This window comes from Biomphalaria glabrata, chromosome 4 (assembly GCF_947242115.1).
Source record: "Biomphalaria glabrata chromosome 4, xgBioGlab47.1, whole genome shotgun sequence".
Classification (NCBI taxonomy): Eukaryota; Metazoa; Mollusca; class Gastropoda; family Planorbidae; genus Biomphalaria; species Biomphalaria glabrata.
The window spans coordinates 17,293,144-17,311,695 of record NC_074714.1 but is presented as its reverse complement, the minus strand read 5'-3'; the positions used below and the strand labels follow the sequence as shown (position 1 = coordinate 17,311,695).

Genomic DNA, 18,552 nt, shown 5'->3' with positions numbered 1-18,552 from the left:
CGAACTGATAGCCCCTGGGGTGAAACGGCCTTGATAGGATAAGATCAATGTCACACAAAGGGAGAAAGAAAGCGAAGGGGTGGGGGTCAAAGTATTTTTTTCAATTTGGAAAGTCGTCGAAACTTTTGCGGAATAAAAAGTTTGTTTTTTTTTTTTATTCGAGGCCTAAACAAATCTTGTCAATATTCAAACTGTAGTTATATTTTTATTTCGTTTATGTGTGTCTCCTCTCAGATCGCCTTTCTGACAAAATTCACATTGCAGTGACAACGCATGGTTCCATTACAATTTGTGTCTACGCCTTATATTTGGACATGTAACATGTGTATACATTGTGCATAAATAATGCTTGATCTATAAGAACATTTTCATTGTTGTGCTTTTACTTTCTCTATTTAATGTTACAACTTAACCATTTTTTTTAAATTGCTCAATATCTTTTCCCCCTTTAAATACTAACAATTTGTAATTTATTAAATGTCATTTTCAATACACTAGTTTTCATTGACAAAAATATTACGCGGTTCCCGGGAAAAATAAGGCCTTTGTTTGAGTGACCTCAGATGACCAAGTCATGCACTCATGGCCGTTTGTGTAAATTATTATTGAGAAACCCACTGGTCATCAAGTTGAGCCTCTTGCTTTTCTATAAATGTCCTCTGTATCATTTACACACACGAAAAGCTAGTGGTCAAAGTGTCTTTAGGCGACAAGAAAAACATTTTAGAGCTTATAGAGCAATAGTTTTTCTCTTAATAACTAATGAATGTTAGATTAAAAAACAATGGAGCCTTTTTTACCCCGTCTCATTCTCTTCATTTCCCCCGAGACAGAATCCTGGCAAGAGAATGTATCGATCTACTACTGAGTAGACTTTATAATATTCCAATAAGCGTTTAGATCTAGACCTAGAAGACGATGCGCAAAATTGTCTGAACATTAAGTTATTTAACGCTTGAATCAATAATACTTTCTATTCCGAAAATCCTGAACGCGATAGTCCTTTCAAGAACACGACAGTCCTTTCAAAACCGAAGCTGAATCTTGATCTAGGCCTAGTTCTCTAGTCAAATTTATTACTAATTTTCTAATCACTAATTTAATTAACTTTGAAAATTATAACGATCAAACTATAGTTTTCCCTGAGTGGTTTACGAGCTAGTATTTTTTTTTCTCAGCGCTATACATCCACTGTTGAATGTTTAGGGAAAACGTTAAAGTCGTTTTTGAGATCAGCTTCCAGGTTTCTGGTTCAATAAAGTTCTGACTTGAATAGAGGTATTGTGAAAATAATTCTCAAAATTAAGAGATATTTCAAGCCTTTTCAATCGATTAGTATGATAAGATTTGATTTATCCAATTCGATGTATACATGTAGGCCGTTCCTTCCTTGCGTACTAAGCTAAACCTCCTACAGCAGGGTATGGGATGTCGGCCAGCAGGGTTTAAACTCTGGACCATCGTGACGACACATTGCGGATTTCATATCCTAGGATTGATTCGTACGCGTGTGAATCCTTCTTCACAAAAAGCATTACAACATGGAACGAGTTGCCTTAATCAGACAAGAAAAGCCAGAGTTTAAGTCTCAAACTAACATGTACGGCTAGATTGAATAGTAGGTCGTAATAGTCTTATGCTAAGATGGGACGTCTATAATGTATAAGATAAGATATGAAAAGATAAGACAGTACGAAACGTATAGCACTAGAAACCATATCTGCATATTATTTTTCTCCACTGCAGCTCTTTTGAAAAACAAAAGACTGCTTATAATCTATTTATTTTGTTTGTATGTATGCTTATATATATATATATATATATATATATATATATATATATATATATATATATATATATATATATATATATATATATATAACGTCTTAGGTTAGGTCTCTTTTAAAAAAAAATTGGATCAGTATTTTCTTTTTCTGAGGTCAGTATAGGGTAGCTAGACCTAGGACTACGTGATCCGACCATCGCAGCTGTCACTGTTTTGGGCTAGTGTATTGCTAAGTAGGTCATATTGGTCATTAGAACTTGAATGACGCGTTCTTTTTTGTTGACATAAAAAAAAAGCATTTCATTTAGTTTTGACCTCTCTGTGAACCCACCCCAACCCCAATATCACAGCCAATCTTTCGCTGATATGTCTTGATTCAGTTTAAATTTCAATGTCTTGTTGTTTTTTTCCTCTTCTTCTCTTGCCCTTGCTTTGTTCACACAATCATTTTGTCATGTTCTACACACACACACACACACACGATTACTTAAAAAAAACATAAAAACTTTTTAAGCTTTATATTTCTTTTTTTTACAAAGCTTCTATCAACTCACTCTGCCTGTCTGTCTGGTAAAAGTTTGTAAAAGTTATTTCTCCCACACCCAATTTCGGACTAAACTAAAATTTCGCAGTTATTTCTTTTACTTGACAATATCAATTTAAAAAACTGCCCAATTAATTAATTAACAATTGGTAATAAATTATTTTGTTTGGTATATTGAACAATGGAAAAAAAATTACTTGACTGATGTGATGGTATAAGATGAATTAGCCCCATTTATACTTTGAAGTTCGCCGCTTTAAAGTTTGAAGCTAACAATAACAAATCTTCTATTTTTATAAGCGATTCGCTGGCAGAGTGGTTAATGTATTGGCTTGAGGAGGCTGCGGAGTTCGAATTTAGATCGTTCACTTTTTAAAAATATAAAAGCATTTAAAAAGCGATCACTCAGGCTTTGTCATCTTCCTTCCCCACAGATGTAAAAAAATGTTTGTAAAATGTTTTACATATTTCGGATGTTCCTTCAGAGTTGAAGATAGTTTACTTCCTAGTCCAAACCTCCCGCAGGACGACGGGGGATGGGAGCGGGCAGGGTTTGAACCTGACCATCGATAAATCCAAACGACAATCCAGCGCGCAAACCGCACGACCAGGCAGCCATCCAGGCAGCCATGTATATAGAACATTCAATAGCCTAAAAGTGTAATGCTGGGGGGAGAGGGCGTTTCATTTGAAAATATTGTGAGTAGATCTATAAGAGAGAGCATTACAGTGCATGGAGATGAAAGGCAACAAGAGATGGGCCTAAGAAGTATTTATGCCTACTCTATAATACAGTGTTGGGGAGCCCTTCGCTTTTGTAGGCTGAAAGAGCAAAAAAAAAAAAAGACATAGAGTTTGTGGGCTAGAAAATTGAGCTGGGGTTGAAATGCGGGTCGTTTCATTGATAATTGTTCTAGTGAAATATATATATAAATATATATATATACACCAACTATTTCGACTGAGCTTAGGAAGGGTATCTTCTTATTTTATATAATACAGACGTTACTTCAAAAAAGAAGATTATTACGTCCTACGCGTCATGCATTTAGTCATGCATATTAACCAATGACTTTATAATTCTGCCAAGTCACTGGTTTTCCTGGCTAGCTCAGGCAACCCATTCCATGCTCTATCTAATAGCATTAGGGAAGAAGGAGTATTTGTATAGATTTGTCCTAGCATATGGGATGAGGAATGTGCCTTTATCTTTGTGTATTTCAGAGTATTTTATTAAATTTTGTTTTTGTATTTGAAGATTATGGTTCAGTGTTTTATGTATAATTGCTACTTTACTTTTGAGTCTTCTGTCCTGAAGGCTTTCTCAATTTAGTGATTTTACTAAAGGTGTTACTCTAGTCTAATGTGAATATTCATTTGTTATGAACCTCACTGCTCTATTTTGTGTGTGTTCCAGTTTCTTAATGTTTTCTTGACTTGAGGGGTCCCAAACGGAGGATGCATATTCTATTATTGGCCTATCATATCATATCAGCTAGTAAATTATATAGGTCTGTGTCCTTCCCTTCATGCCGTACTATAAGAGCGAAGGTGCGTTCTTGTATCCTATAAATGATGGAATAAATTATATGGTACAAAAAAAAAAAGCTGCAGTAGAATAAAATATTATATTATTGAAAAAGAAAATGAAAAAAATACCTGAGGTGCTACCGAGGTGGAGGCCATTGGCTCGTGTCCTGGGCAGGAGCCTGAGTTTATTACATCCCTTTTAACTCACCATCTTGTCTCATTAGAAAACTTTTTTTTTATCTATATGTTAGACGTTTATGTATTTGTTATCAAGGGAATTGTTTTCATTGATCAGTGGATACATTAAGGAACTAAGTGTTTGACGCTTCACTGTACTGTAGAGATAAGACTAAGACTAAAACTGCTTTCTTGATCCTTATGAAAATTTGTTGTGATTACAAGGACTCTTTTCTCGTATAAAGACAACACAACAGAAACACTCACATAAATAGAACAGACACAACATAAAGTGTTCATTGAGCTACTACACACAGGCATCTTGGCCCTTTTCATGTTTCCTGATCAACGAGTGGCGCTGATATAGTATAACCGAGTAAGGTACGAACGAGTTTTTGTACCGCTCTGTTCTTGTCTTGATTGACAGTAGTCGCCCACAGTGGCGTAGCAAGGTACCCGTGGGCCCGGGTTCAAAAATATGTTGGGCCCCCCTCCCCACCCCCCTAATTATAACTTAGCGTGTGACTAAAAAATCGAGGTCTGAATATATCGGTACATTTACTAAAAGACATTCCGATGCAAATATTGTACCTCTTTTATTAAGGTAGTAGGCCCCTATTGTCATCAAGTTTGACTCATCTTTCTGAACAGAATGAAATGATTTCAAGGTGTTGAAATGGAATAAACAATTGTCTATGAGTTCTTTTTTTTCCCATTTTACATATTCTCATTGCGAAAAAAATTCATTGTGTAAAGCTCATAAACATTGATTAAAAATTAAAACTAGTTCTATGTCGATTTTTTTTAAATTTATTAACTAAAATTACATTCTCTGGCAAGCGGCAAGCTAAGTAGCAAAGTCAGAAACCAGTGCATTTCTAAAACTTAGTCGGTTTTTCGTCTAATAGAAAGAACAGCAAGTGAAGCCAACCTGCTTTTTGTCATATGAACAAGATTTACAGGCCAGATGATACTGTCAACTGTTTCTTGGCCAACAGTTAAAGAGCAGGGTGTCGTAAGTCCAGCACAACGACCTACTGCCTTTAACTTCCCAACCACTCAGACACCTCGCCCCCCCCCCCTCATAGAACTTCTTCAATCATTTTTTGATCATTCACAACCTCGACAAAAACAACGCTCTGCTGATAACATATAAAAACTGACGCGGATTGGATCTACTTGAGTACTTATATTTTCACTATAAGTGCATTAATACTGCACAATGGGGTCTAGTATCTCGTTTTGAATCTGTGGGGCTTTAAATGTCCAGTCAAATTTTAATATTCATATCAATTTCTAATAAAGCCTGGTCTGAGTTCTGGTGTAAATATAATAGTGCTAACTTTCTTTAAGAACTATGTGTTTGTGTGTTGAATGGTCAAGTTTCAACCAAATAGACCTACTAAGTATTGCTTAGTGGAGACACTATTCCTTAATCATTTTATTTGTTTAGCTGTCCTCTAGTTCCTTGTTTTAAACCTCATCCACAAATCAGATTCGCCATTCATTGCAGTAGATAAAGGAAAATAAACATGTTTTATGATACCTTATGAAAAAAAATTGATATTTCCTTTGCTTGCTTAGTACCGTATTTATTTGTTAGTTCTAGATTTAGAATGGAAGTAGTTATAAGAATATTTTTTTTTTACTTTTTTCAGTGCAGAAAAAAATAGAAAACTGAGTAAGCTTTGAGAAAGTTATATAATTAGCAGCTGTCTCAAAATTTCACTTCTTGGCAATCAAGCCTATATCTATATAGACGTACTTCTTAGTGGCGCCTTCTACTTTCGTTTTCTTCTGTACAACACATCAATAGTTTAATTACTAAATGCCTCCACCCCTTTTACATTCCTGTATAACATGGTTTTATTAACACCAGAATGGAAAAAACAACAAAGAATGGGATGACCTGACAATTGTCACCAACAACGTTGATTAGTGCTATAGCCATCATTACAATAAACCTGATAAAGTCCCTTACTTCCACGACGCTAGTACATACTCTAGTACTGGTACACAGACTCTAGTACTGGTACACAGACTCTAGTACTGGTACACAGACTCTAGTACTGGCACACTGACTCTAGTACTGGCACACTGACTCTAGTACTGGCACACTGACTCTAGTACTGGCACACTGACTCTAGTACTGGTACACTGACTCTAGTACTGGCACACTGACTCTAGTACTGGTACACTGACTCTAGTACTGGCACACTGACTCTAGTACTGGTACACTGACTCTAGTACTGGCACACTGACTAGTACTGGTACACTGACTGTCAGTTCAATCAAAGCGTTGAAGCCACTAGAAAGTTTGCTATGACGTTAGGGACATGTCGATGGAGCTTGTGAGATTCTGTTGTTTACATGGGCTGTTACAAAAGTGCAATTGATATTTTCCAAGGGCTCATGTACCCCTTTGGCCATGGTTGGTACGCCACAGGCTATGGGCTCCTAATGGTAGTGGGCCCGGGTTCATTGAACCCCGCTCTCGCGCTACACTAATGACATATAGAGACAGGAAGAGACAGGAAGAATGACTGTTGTGAGCCGGCTAAAAGTCATGGGAGTCTGAACAGTCTGGTGCTGAGTGCTGTCCTGTGTGATACTAGGAAACTGTGTGGGAGACCTGGAGCGACACTGGGAAGTGTGTCGGTGGTCTGTTCTGTGTTCTGGTATGAAGTAGGACTCTTAGAACTTAAGACATATTACTCCCTGTGACTTTATAGCAGACGTCCAAGTCTAACTAGTAACTATTACTATTTGTTGATGCTTATACTAGTTATACTAAATAAATACATCATTTACTCTTGTCAACTTGTCTTTCGTTGAGTGCCTGCCATAGAGAGTTACAACAAAATATATAATCATATTGTGTTTGTTTTTATTTTAGTTTAACTGACATTTGTCAGGTACCGATATCCCAAGTTACCCCAACTCGGAGGTTAATATGGGATACTTATTTTTTTTACAATAATTTAAATAAATAAGGTGACCTGATGTAATCGGTAAAAATAGTATTTGATATATATAGAATCTATTTTTCTAATTAGCTGTCAGTATAACTTTATCAAAATACATTTTATTACTCAAAATAGTTAAGTATCCAATATTAACCCTACTACTCTATTCTATCTGGAATTAATTGTTTTTATTACATCTAATGTTTTTTTTTAAAGATCTAGCATACATTGTTTTGTCAAATCTGGAAGGGACGCTTTAGAGTAGAACACATAAGAGTCAATCTGCCCTTAGTTTATGGAGAGGACACGTTGTACTATAATGAGTTAGTAACTTGACTAAAAGGTAGAGTAGGTGACATTCCTGGTAGTATGACATTTATTGGAATTGGTCAATCATCTCTCATCTGTAGCTATTGAGCTTGCTTAGTTTAGACATCATAAGTATACAATGGTCAACACTATAAACAGGACAACCATTTGTACGTGGTTTTTTTTTTTTGGGGGGGGGGGTAGTGTCGAGCACTAGCAGCTCCATTTGTTGTACTAGAATTTATTGTTTGAAGGAGAATGTATAAATAAGTGTGTGTATGTGTTTTTTTTTTGATAACTTTTATGTGTGAGAGCATGTGTGCGATCATGTGTGTGTATATATACAAAACTGCAAAATAAAAAAACACACACAATTGAGAGCTTTTGACCATTCTTATTTTCTCTATAAAAACACACTACAGTTGTTCAAAACCACAAAGCTATCGACTGTACATATATTCACATCCGTGTCTGCTTTTCTTTGAGGCATGCCGAGTTACGTTTCCCCTATCTCTGTCAAGTCTGTATCTCTATACTGGAAAAGTCAAGGGAGAGAAATCATGCACAAAATAAGTGAGACAGAAGAGAGCTGATTTTAGGGGAGATAAGTCATGCATTAAAAAGTTACAGAAATAATAAGTGAATAAGAAACAATGAGGGGGGAGGGAGTTGAGAAAGTAATATTTAAACATTGCCATGCCATTGAAGAAATAACAAGAAAAAGAAAAAAAATATTTACGCTTATCTGAATCTTAGATATGTATTTTAATATAGATTGACAACCCGTCTGAGAGTCGTATTGAAATATACAAATGTAATGTCCAATTGATATAATAAAATATTATTTTGCATTACATGAAACAAAAGTGATTTAATTCACATGTTAAATTGGTATACATTGTGTTAGATAGTCTGTTTGGTATGAGCAGGCCACCCAAAGTTGATTAATACTAGGCAAGAATAAATAGAATGTGTTAGTGGTGCTACAATCTTCCACTGCCGCCAAAAATTGGGCTACGTCTGCTACTCCGGAAGTTATAATCCCTCGTTCGGCTCCTCTGGCTCCCAAAACTGTAAAGAAAAAAAAGGGAAAAGGAAAAAAAAGGAGATACAGGGAAAACAAGGTTAGCTTTAGAGACACGACTTCATTCAAATGTACATTTTGACAGTTTGAGATCTCATGACAACCATTTCCTAATTTTCAAAGCTAATTAAAAATGAATATCGAGCTCACGTCTCTACTAACCCAGTCATACTACCAAGTGCACAAGTTGAGCTTGAATTAAACTTAATCTTTTTTCCTACCAATTTCTAGCCTCCAACTTTTTAAAAAATTTCTAACCATGCAGAATGGAGAAAGACGATCAACGAATCTTGCATGGATCCCCAACAGACTAAGCGATAGGTACAGGTAAAAAAAAACATGCAGAAAGTGTAAGTGAATAGTGGGAATAAAGAAGAAAAACATTTTAAAAAAATATTTTTTTAAACAAAGTTTATAGCAAGTCTAATTGTATCAATTAGTTTGGATCAGTCGTGTAATGAAATCTGTGCGATTAGAAATATTCTTAATAGTCGACCCACGGCGTAGCATACGCCGCTATTTTGAAGGGCCGGCCTTAGGCCACTGCAACCTATGCGACCGCAGTGGGATCACCAATACTCGTAGCACCCAGGGGACATCTGAGATAGTGAGTATGTGAATCTAGATCTAGGTATCCATTTCAGACCTTTTGATCTATGAGGCAGATAATGTAAAGATCATAGACATTTTTTTTTCATTATTTCTCCAAATTATTTAATGAAGCCGTTTAGGTGTAGTAGAAACATTTTATATAATTATACATATATATAAAGTGCTGGTTCCGAAGTGAAGACAGTCCGCTTTGGATTGATTACATATACAAATTAATTCTTGTCATTCTTTCTCTAGACTCTTAATCACAAATTGGTCTGCGTTGATAATTATGAAATGATGCACTTTCCCTTACTCTTCCGACTCGAATAGTTTCGCCTTATTATTTGTATGATTTTCATAACTATAGAATTTCTTTAGTCCTTTGCTTTAATTCCGTTAGGTAAAAAATGCATTATTGCATTCTGTGGATATAATGAAAGTCTGGGTTTGTATGTGATCGGTTTTTCTACCTAGTATGAAGGTATCAGTTCACAGTTAGTTGCGTCAATGATGTAGATTTCCTGCAGTTAAAAGGATGTATTGCTACTGATTTTGGTTGATACATTGGATTTTTGACTAAATTGAGAGGGATATAGGAGATGACGTCACAGAGATACTTGAAGAACTATGTAGTTCATAGCTTGGTCAGCGTAGCCAAGTGAAATACTGCACTCTCCCTTTAACTTCGGGCTCGAAGACACAATTATTATTATTATCTGCTCATTTCTGTCTGGTTTAACTATTTATCATTTTCATAAGTGTTTTTTGTCAAACTGATTTTTTAAATGTCTTTGTTACAATGTTTATTACTTTCGCAAATGTCTCTGACCCTTAATTTCATTAATGTCTCTGGTTAAATTGACGCTTATTTTCATAAATGTCTCTGGTTAAACTGTCCATACTCTAAGGTTTAGTTTTCTGTTTTTTTTTCTTTTTAGTTTAGGCCCCTATCTCTCTATTACTTTCAGCGAAGGTCTCTAAGTTAAACTTGTTTTATCATTTTGTTGCATATTATCAGCGTCTCCAATTTGTGTGGGCTTTGATTATAAGCCCAGACTCTTAGATGCTTTCACTGAAAGTAGGAAAAATCTTGGTGGTTAAAAAGTCTTTGGATCAAAATGGTCAGGACAAGTTCTCAGAAACGAAAAATTAAAAGTTCTGGGAATTAATTTTGAAGTTCTCGTGTTGTGCTCGTAGGTTGGTCGTTGTGCTGGCCACATAACACCCTTGTTAACCGTAGGCCACAGAATCAGATGACCTTTACATCATCTGCCGTATAGATCGCATGGTCTGAAAGGGGAACTTATCTTCTTTTACTCTGTTATTAAGAGCCGAGTAATCACTCTTTAAAAATTCATCAGCTTTATAGATAAGGAGTTGTCTTCAAAACAGCTAAATTTTTTTTCTGTTCCTTGTTAAAAAGATACTTTTCAATTTTCATACAGACTATTTTATCAATGTTTTTATCATTGAGGTCCCAAACTGTTTTAACCGACAATAGGCTAATATAAGATATACTATGTGAATATATATATAAACTACAATGCTGCTAACTACGTATTTACTCATGATACAAAGATATGTGGTTAATGAGGATCTAACTACAGGTTTAGTAACTGTGCCACAAGCAGAATAAATTAGTGACTTTCTTTTTGTTTCGTGTGATTCGTTGGTTGTTGTTTTGTTTAACTTTTTTTTTCAACAGTATATTATGAGTGCAGCTCTGCTAAGTAGCCCAACCAAGCTGGAAAAGAGAACAATGATGGAAATGAACAAGTTTAAAGTCGTATTAGCCCTGGACTATCTATGCTCTAAAAAATAACTCCATTTCAAACATTGCTGTCCAAGATTTTAAAAGCCAAGCGGCCATCATGAACAAAAGCCACTCCACTATGTGAAGAAAAAAAAAAGACTTGCATCTATAAAAAATCTATGTATAACAAAAATATATACATTAAATTATTATCCCCTAAAAAAATACTGCCACGGTTTCCCTGGCATCTTGGGGGTATTTGTTTAGTGAAATACAAATTAAGTACGATCACTAGATCGCGTACATACTGTAACTTTAAGCCACTCTGAATGCCCTAAAGGTCAATATGAAAGGTGAAATAAAGTTCACGTCTGCTAGGGAATACTGTTAGCCCAGGCTGGTGTTGGACAGACGAAATTATAAGAAAAAATCAGATTTCTACTTGAACCCTAACACTGATGCTATACTAAGAATAGCAGATGTATTAAACTGAGTTGATTTTAACCTCTGAAACCTTCACGGACTTCCACAATTTTTTTTTTATCCATGATCTGGGTATTTTAATTCTTCCTCATTAAAAAATATTCTTTAAAAAAAAGGAACACTATTTAATTCTGGTAGAGACATATTTCAAAGTTATATATGAATATGTGTCACACAATCTTTCCCAAAATGTTGAACTTCTGAGCAATCCTGAATATTTATTTCAAACAAGTCTATATATAGTTATAATACTTCAATTTACTTACATCAAAGCTGCTTGATGATCAGATTTAATATGTATCAAAATATTAGAACATGTATTTCGCTCCAATTTGGTTTCAAAAAAAATATTTCTGAAACGTTTATCGGTGTTTGTTTTATTTTGTTATGTCGTTACATAGTACTGGTACGTCCATATACTTTGCTGTTATGTCGTTACATAGTACTGGTACGTTCATATACTTTGCTGTTATGTCGTTACATAGTACTGGTACGTCCATATACTTTACTGTTATGTCGTTACATAGTACTGGTACGTCCATATACTTTGCTGTTATGTCGTTACATAGTACTGGTACGTCCATATACTTTTCTGTTATGTCGTTACATAGTACTGGTACGTCCATATACTTTGCTGTTATGTCGTTACATAGTACTGGTACGTCCATATACTTTGCTGTTATGTCGTTACATAGTACTGGTACGTCCATATACTTTGCTGTTATGTCGTTACATAGTACTGGTACGTCCATATAGTTTACTGTTATGTCGCTACATAGTACTGGTACGTACATATACTTTGCTGTTATGTCGTTACATAGTACTGGTACGTCCATATACTTTACTGTTATGTCGCTACATAGTACTGGTACGTTTATATACTTTACTGTTATGTCGCTACATAGTACTGGTACGTTTATATACTTTACTGTTATGTCGCTACATAGTACTGGTACGTCCATATACTTTACTGTTATGTCGTTACATAGTACTGGTACGTCCATATACTTTACTGTTATTTCGTTACATAGTACTGGTACGTCCATATACTTTGCTGTTATGACATTACATAGTACTGGTACGTCCATATACTTTGCTGTTATGTCGCTACATAGTACTGGTACGTCCATATACTTTGCTGCTATGTCGCTACATAGTACTGGTACGTCCATATACTTTACTGTTATGTCGTTACATAGTACTGGTACGTCCATATACTTTACTGTTATGTCGTTACATAGTACTGGTACGTCCATATACTTTGCTGTTATGTCGCTACATAGTACTGGTACGTCCATATACTTTGCTGTTATGTCGTTACATAGTACTGGTACGTCCATATAGTTTACTGTTATGTCGCTACATAGTACTGGTACGTCCGTATACTTTACTATTATGTCGTTACATAGTACTGGTACGTACATATACTTTGCTGTTATGTCGTTACATAATACTGGTACGTCCATATACTTTACTTTTATGTCGTTACATAGTACTGGTACGTCCATATAGTTTACTGTTATGTCGCTACATAGTACTGGTACGTCCGTATACTTTACTGTTATGTCGTTACATAGTACTGGTACGTCCATACACTTTGCTGTTATGTCGTTACATAGTACTGGTAGGTCCATATAGTTTACTGTTATGTCGCTACATAGTACTGGTACGTTCATATACTTTACTGTTATGTCGTTACATAGTACTGGTACGTCCATATACTTTACTGTTATGTCGTTACATAGTACTGGTACGTCCATATACTTTGCTGTTATGTCGTTACATAGTACTGGTACGTCCATATACTTTGCTGTTATGTCGTTACATAGTACTGGTACGTCCATATACTTTACGGTTATGTCGCTACATAGTACTGGTACGTACATATACTTTGCTGTTATGTCGTTACATAGTACTGGTACGTCCATATACTTTACTGTTATGTCGCTACATAGTACTGGTACGTTTATATACTTTACTGTTATGTCGCTACATAGTACTGGTACGTTTATATACTTTACTGTTATGTCGCTACATAGTACTGGTACGTCCATATACTTTACTGTTATGTCGTTACATAGTACTGGTACGTCCATATACTTTACTGTTATTTCGTTACATAGTACTGGTACGTCCATATACTTTGCTGTTATGTCGTTACATAGTACTGGTACGTCCATATACTTTGCTGTTATGTCGCTACATAGTACTGGTACGTCCATATACTTTGCTGCTATGTCGCTACATAGTACTGGTACGTCCATATACTTTACTGTTATGTCGTTACATAGTACTGGTACGTCCATATACTTTACTGTTATGTCGTTACATAGTACTGGTACGTCCATATACTTTGCTGTTATGTCGCTACATAGTACTGGTACGTCCATATACTTTGCTGTTATGTCGTTACATAGTACTGGTACGTCCATATAGTTTACTGTTATGTCGCTACATAGTACTGGTACGTCCGTATACTTTACTATTATGTCGTTACATAGTACTGGTACGTACATATACTTTGCTGTTATGTCGTTACATAATACTGGTACGTCCATATACTTTACTTTTATGTCGTTACATAGTACTGGTACGTCCATATAGTTTACTGTTATGTCGCTACATAGTACTGGTACGTCCGTATACTTTACTGTTATGTCGTTACATAGTACTGGTACGTCCATACACTTTGCTGTTTTGTCGTTACATAGTACTGGTAGGTCCATATAGTTTACTGTTATGTCGCTACATAGTACTGGTACGTCCATATACTTTACTGTTATGTCGTTACATAGTACTGGTACGTCCATATACTTTACTGTTATGTCGTTACATAGTACTGGTACGACCATATACTTTACTGTTATGTCGCTACATAGTACTGGTACGTCCATATACTTTACTGTTATGTCGTTACATAGTACTGGTACGTCCATATACTTTGCTGTTATGTCGTTACATAGTACTGGTACGTCCATATAGTTTACTGTTATGTCGCTACATAGTACTTGTACGTCCGTATACTTTACTATTATGTCGTTACATAGTACTGGTACGTCCATATACTTTGCTGTTATGTCGTTACATAATACTGGTACGTCCCTATACTTTACTTTTATGTCGTTACATAGTACTGGTACGTCCATATAGTTTACTGTTATGTCGCTACATAGTACTGGTACGTCCGTATACTTTAATGTTATGTCGTTACATAGTACTGGTACGTCCATACACTTTGCTGTTATGTCGTTACATAGTACTGGTAGGTCCATATAGTTTACTGTTATGTCGTTACATAGTACTGGTACGTCCATATACTTTATTGTTATGTCGTTACATAGTACTGGTAGGTCCATATACTTTACTGTTATGTCGTTACATAGTACTGGTACGTCCATATAGTTTACTGTTATGTCGCTACATAGTACTGGTACGTCCGTATACTTTACTGTTATGTCGCTACATAGTACTGGTACGTCCATATACTTTACTGTTATGTCGTTACATAGTACTGGTACGTCCATATACTTTGCTGTTATGTCGTTACATAGTACTGGTAGGTCCATATACTTTGCTGTTATGTCGTAACATAGTACTGGTACGTCCATATACTTTACTGTTATGTCGTTACATAGTACTGGTACGTCCATATACTTTTCTGTTATGTCGCTACATAGTACTGGTACGTCCATATACTTTGCTGTTATGTCGTTACATAGTACTGGTACGTCCATATACTTTTCTGTTATGTCGCTACATAGTACTGGTACGTCCATATACTTTTCTGTTATGTCGCTACATAGTACTGGTACGTCCATATACTTTTCTGTTATGTCGTAACATAGTACTGGTACGTCCATATACTTTTCTGTTATGTCGCTACATAGTACTGGTACGTCCATATACTTTGCTGTTATGTCGTTACATAGTACTGGTACGTCCGTATAGTTTACTGTTATGTCGCTACAGAGTACTGGTACGTCCATATACTTTACTGTTATGTCGTTACATAGTACTGGTACGTCCATATAGTTTACTGTTATGTCGCTACATAGTACTGGTACGTCCGTATACTTTACTGTTATGTCGCTACATAGTACTGGTACGTCCATATACTTTACTGTTATGTCGCTACATAGTACTGGTACGTCCATATACTTTACTGTTATGTCGTTACATAGTAATGGTATGCGATCATATAGTGCTGACACACACGTCTAGAGTGCTTGTATGCCCTTACATAGAGCTGGTGCGTTCTAACACACTGCTGGCAATTACTGCATAGTTCTGGCCTGTTAAGTGGATGATGTTAGGATATAATGGCGCGACACATTTTTCGGGACTGGAGATTTTTCAGATTAAAAATTGTGAGAATAAAATGCGAACAAATAATAGCACGATGGCGAGCGAGGTGAACAAATCTTTTTCAAATCAACCAAAAAAATAAACCCACTTATATTAACAGTAATTGTATCAATAAGGATGTATGGTGTAATTAACTTCGTACTATAATCTAAATGACAATAATAAATCTTTATGATTCGAGATATTTTTGCCAATTGATTTTGTTTAGCGCAATTTCATGCTTTTAGCTTTCTCGGTACGTTGTAATCCTATCTCTTGTCCATTTGAGAAAGGGAAGAGGAGGGGGCGGGGAAGAAGATGAATTTGTAAGGTGTCCGTCCGTGAAAAGCTTTTTAGAAGCAATTTATAAAATTATTAAAAAGTTACTTGACTTTAATACGAGCTCGAGTTCTTAAGCATCCTCAGGTCATTACAGTAACCACTGAGTTAGCGAGGTGCTTATGAAAATAGATGTTATAGTTAGCTATTGTTAGTTTCAAACTTTTAAGCGAAGACCTAATTCTCTGCACACAGTATAAAGGGGATTAATTCAACTTATACCGCCACATCTATCACGTACCCATTCTTTCCCGTGTTCGATAATAAACAAACTAATTATTTACCAATAACTGATTAACTAATTGTTTCATTTTTTAATTGATTATTGTGTTGTCATAGACAATAAATAATTTTGCAAAGTTTCAACTTGATCTGAGCATTGGAATAAGGGGAAAAAGCGTGTACAAAGGTCGTACCAGACAGAGTGAGTTTATATAAGCTTTTTTAGAAAGGATTACAGATCTATATATTAGTGTAGGTCTAAATGATTCTTAAAAAATATAAATCCTTAATGGCCTAATTCTATTAAATCCTTAATAGCCTATTAATAGCCTATTAATATTGAATTGACATGTAACCATTATATAATAAGAAAAAGGATTTGCGCAATTATATAAGTGATTATGTTTCTTTGTATAAATAAGCCATAAGTTAGTATTTCCTGTTATAACTTTTGATGTTAATATTTTGAGAATGTTTTATGTTAAACTTTAGCATTATTATTAATTATATAATTTACTGTTAATTGAGGACCAGTTTATACAATTTAGGATTTTTTTAAATTTTATTTCAAAAAAATATATAATAAATATTTATATATTTTATCTCCCATTTGCAATTTGATCAATTTTCGTAGGTAATTATTCCATTTAAATATTTTAATTAACAAAATTTACCTATATGGTGTTGCTGATAAAACCCCAAAGAATGAATCCCCCCCTCCCTCCCAACAAAAAAAAATATTGCTTCAAATTATTTTTATATTTAGATAAAATGTTTAGAATCGAAACAGAATCTAGACTGACTTTTAATAATATTGGAAAAAGAGCTAGAAGAGTTTATTTTCTTTTAGTTTATTTTGTTGGTGTTGTTATCATTTTTATGTTATGACCAATTTCCTGAAGTTGGTTGCGCCAATTGCAAGCGTTTGATATTCACATTGCTGGGCTCGATAAGTTTATAAAAAGCACTACCTGTCTGTTTACTCACGTTCAACTTCCACTGGTTCATACTGATCTTTACATGCAGCCTGTAAAATGCATTATTGTGACTGTCTTCCTTATCACATTCTATCAACAGGGAACATAATATGAAGTTACATTAACAACATTATATTTAAATAACCAGCATGGGAAGTCTCCTCACATGAAGATTCTGGTGTATCCGGTATATAGAATACGGAAGTATGTATTTTTTAAAAGCACTAAATAATGGTGTCCATTTATAGCACTATAGAATTACAGTTCTAGGCTCTAACAGTAAACTTTCAATATAGCGTCCTTGGCATTTCTTTTTTAAATTTATTTCTAAATTTCTCCTTATTTTCTTCTTTACATTTTCTTACTTGTTTTTTTAGGTTACCTTATATTGAACCCACATTTCCAAAAATCGCTTTCTCTACATTTTTTGTCTGTATTTCATTGCTTACAAAAACATATACCGGATCTTATAAATCGCAATGTAGACACAGAATTCTATACTGTGATAAAGTAGGCAAAAGAGAATATAAGAAAATATTTTTTTGCTTTTGAAAATATCCATATAGATTTTTTCATTTTTTTTTCTTTGAAAGAAAAAGAAACAAAAGCTTACATTAAGCGTACTTGTATCAATTAGTTTGAATCAGTCATGTAACTACATTTGTAATAGATTTAGACTAATGATAAAAAGGCATCTATAAAAATAAAAAAAGGGGGGGGGCGACCTGATTTCGAACTCATTGCCAAGCCAACACTGCAACCACCCTACTTATGGAGAGCCTATGAACATGGAAGTTTGTAGAGTTATCTATTGTTTCTATAGTCTCGTCCTATTTTTCAGGTATGTTTTCACTAAGACTCAGACGACGACCTATAAAGGGGACTAATTCAGCTTATATCACCACTTCAGTCAAGTACAAATTATTTCCCTTATTTGAGATACCAAACAAAATAATTAATTACCAATAATTAATTAACTAATTGGTTAATTTTTTAAATTGATTCTTGTGTTATCAGGTGAAAGAAATAATTGTTCAAAATTTCAGCTTGATCCGAGATTGGGTGTAGGAGAAATAACGTGTACAATCTTTTTACCAGACAGACAGATAGACAGAGTGAGTTGATATAAAAAAAAATTTTCCCCCTAAACTTTGTAACAGTATATCTTTTCCGGGTGATTTTATAATGTTAAAGAGTAAGAAAAGAAGTATAATTTGTAAATTAGTTTGTTGATGGAAGTTGATTAATAGAATTAGTAATAGCATTAGTGATAGAGGTATCGTAGTTCAGACTATTGGTTTAAAAAAATCTCGGTCGTTTTAAAATACATTTAAGATTTTGTGACATGTTAACTGTTTACCATAACTAACGGAAGTACATTGCAAGGAGCCAACATTTTTTTGTTTGCTACTCAAATTTTTTGTTCAGAGTACACGTAAGATCA

At 34.8% G+C, this 18,552-nt stretch overlaps 1 protein-coding gene across 15 annotated transcripts in view; it reads right to left on the bottom strand.

Moving 5' to 3' along the window:
- Positions 1–7,690: 7,690 nt before the first annotated feature.
- Positions 7,691–18,552, bottom strand: part of LOC106053027 (uncharacterized) — a 38,867-nt gene continuing 28,005 nt past the window's right edge. For 7 of the 15 annotated variants that reach the window (XM_056027025.1, XM_056027034.1, XM_056027024.1 and 4 more), the window contains 2 exons: positions 17,119–17,158; positions 7,691–8,383 (listed from right to left, as the gene is read on the bottom strand). In XM_056027025.1, the coding sequence (XP_055883000.1) occupies positions 8,196–8,383; positions 17,119–17,158 (228 nt within the window). In that variant the 3' untranslated portion in view covers positions 7,691–8,195. Of the gene's footprint in view, positions 8,384–17,102; positions 17,159–18,552 lie in introns of all 15 variants that reach the window. The other 8 variants (XM_056027036.1, XM_056027031.1, XM_056027032.1 and 5 more) reach the window with 3 other exon arrangements.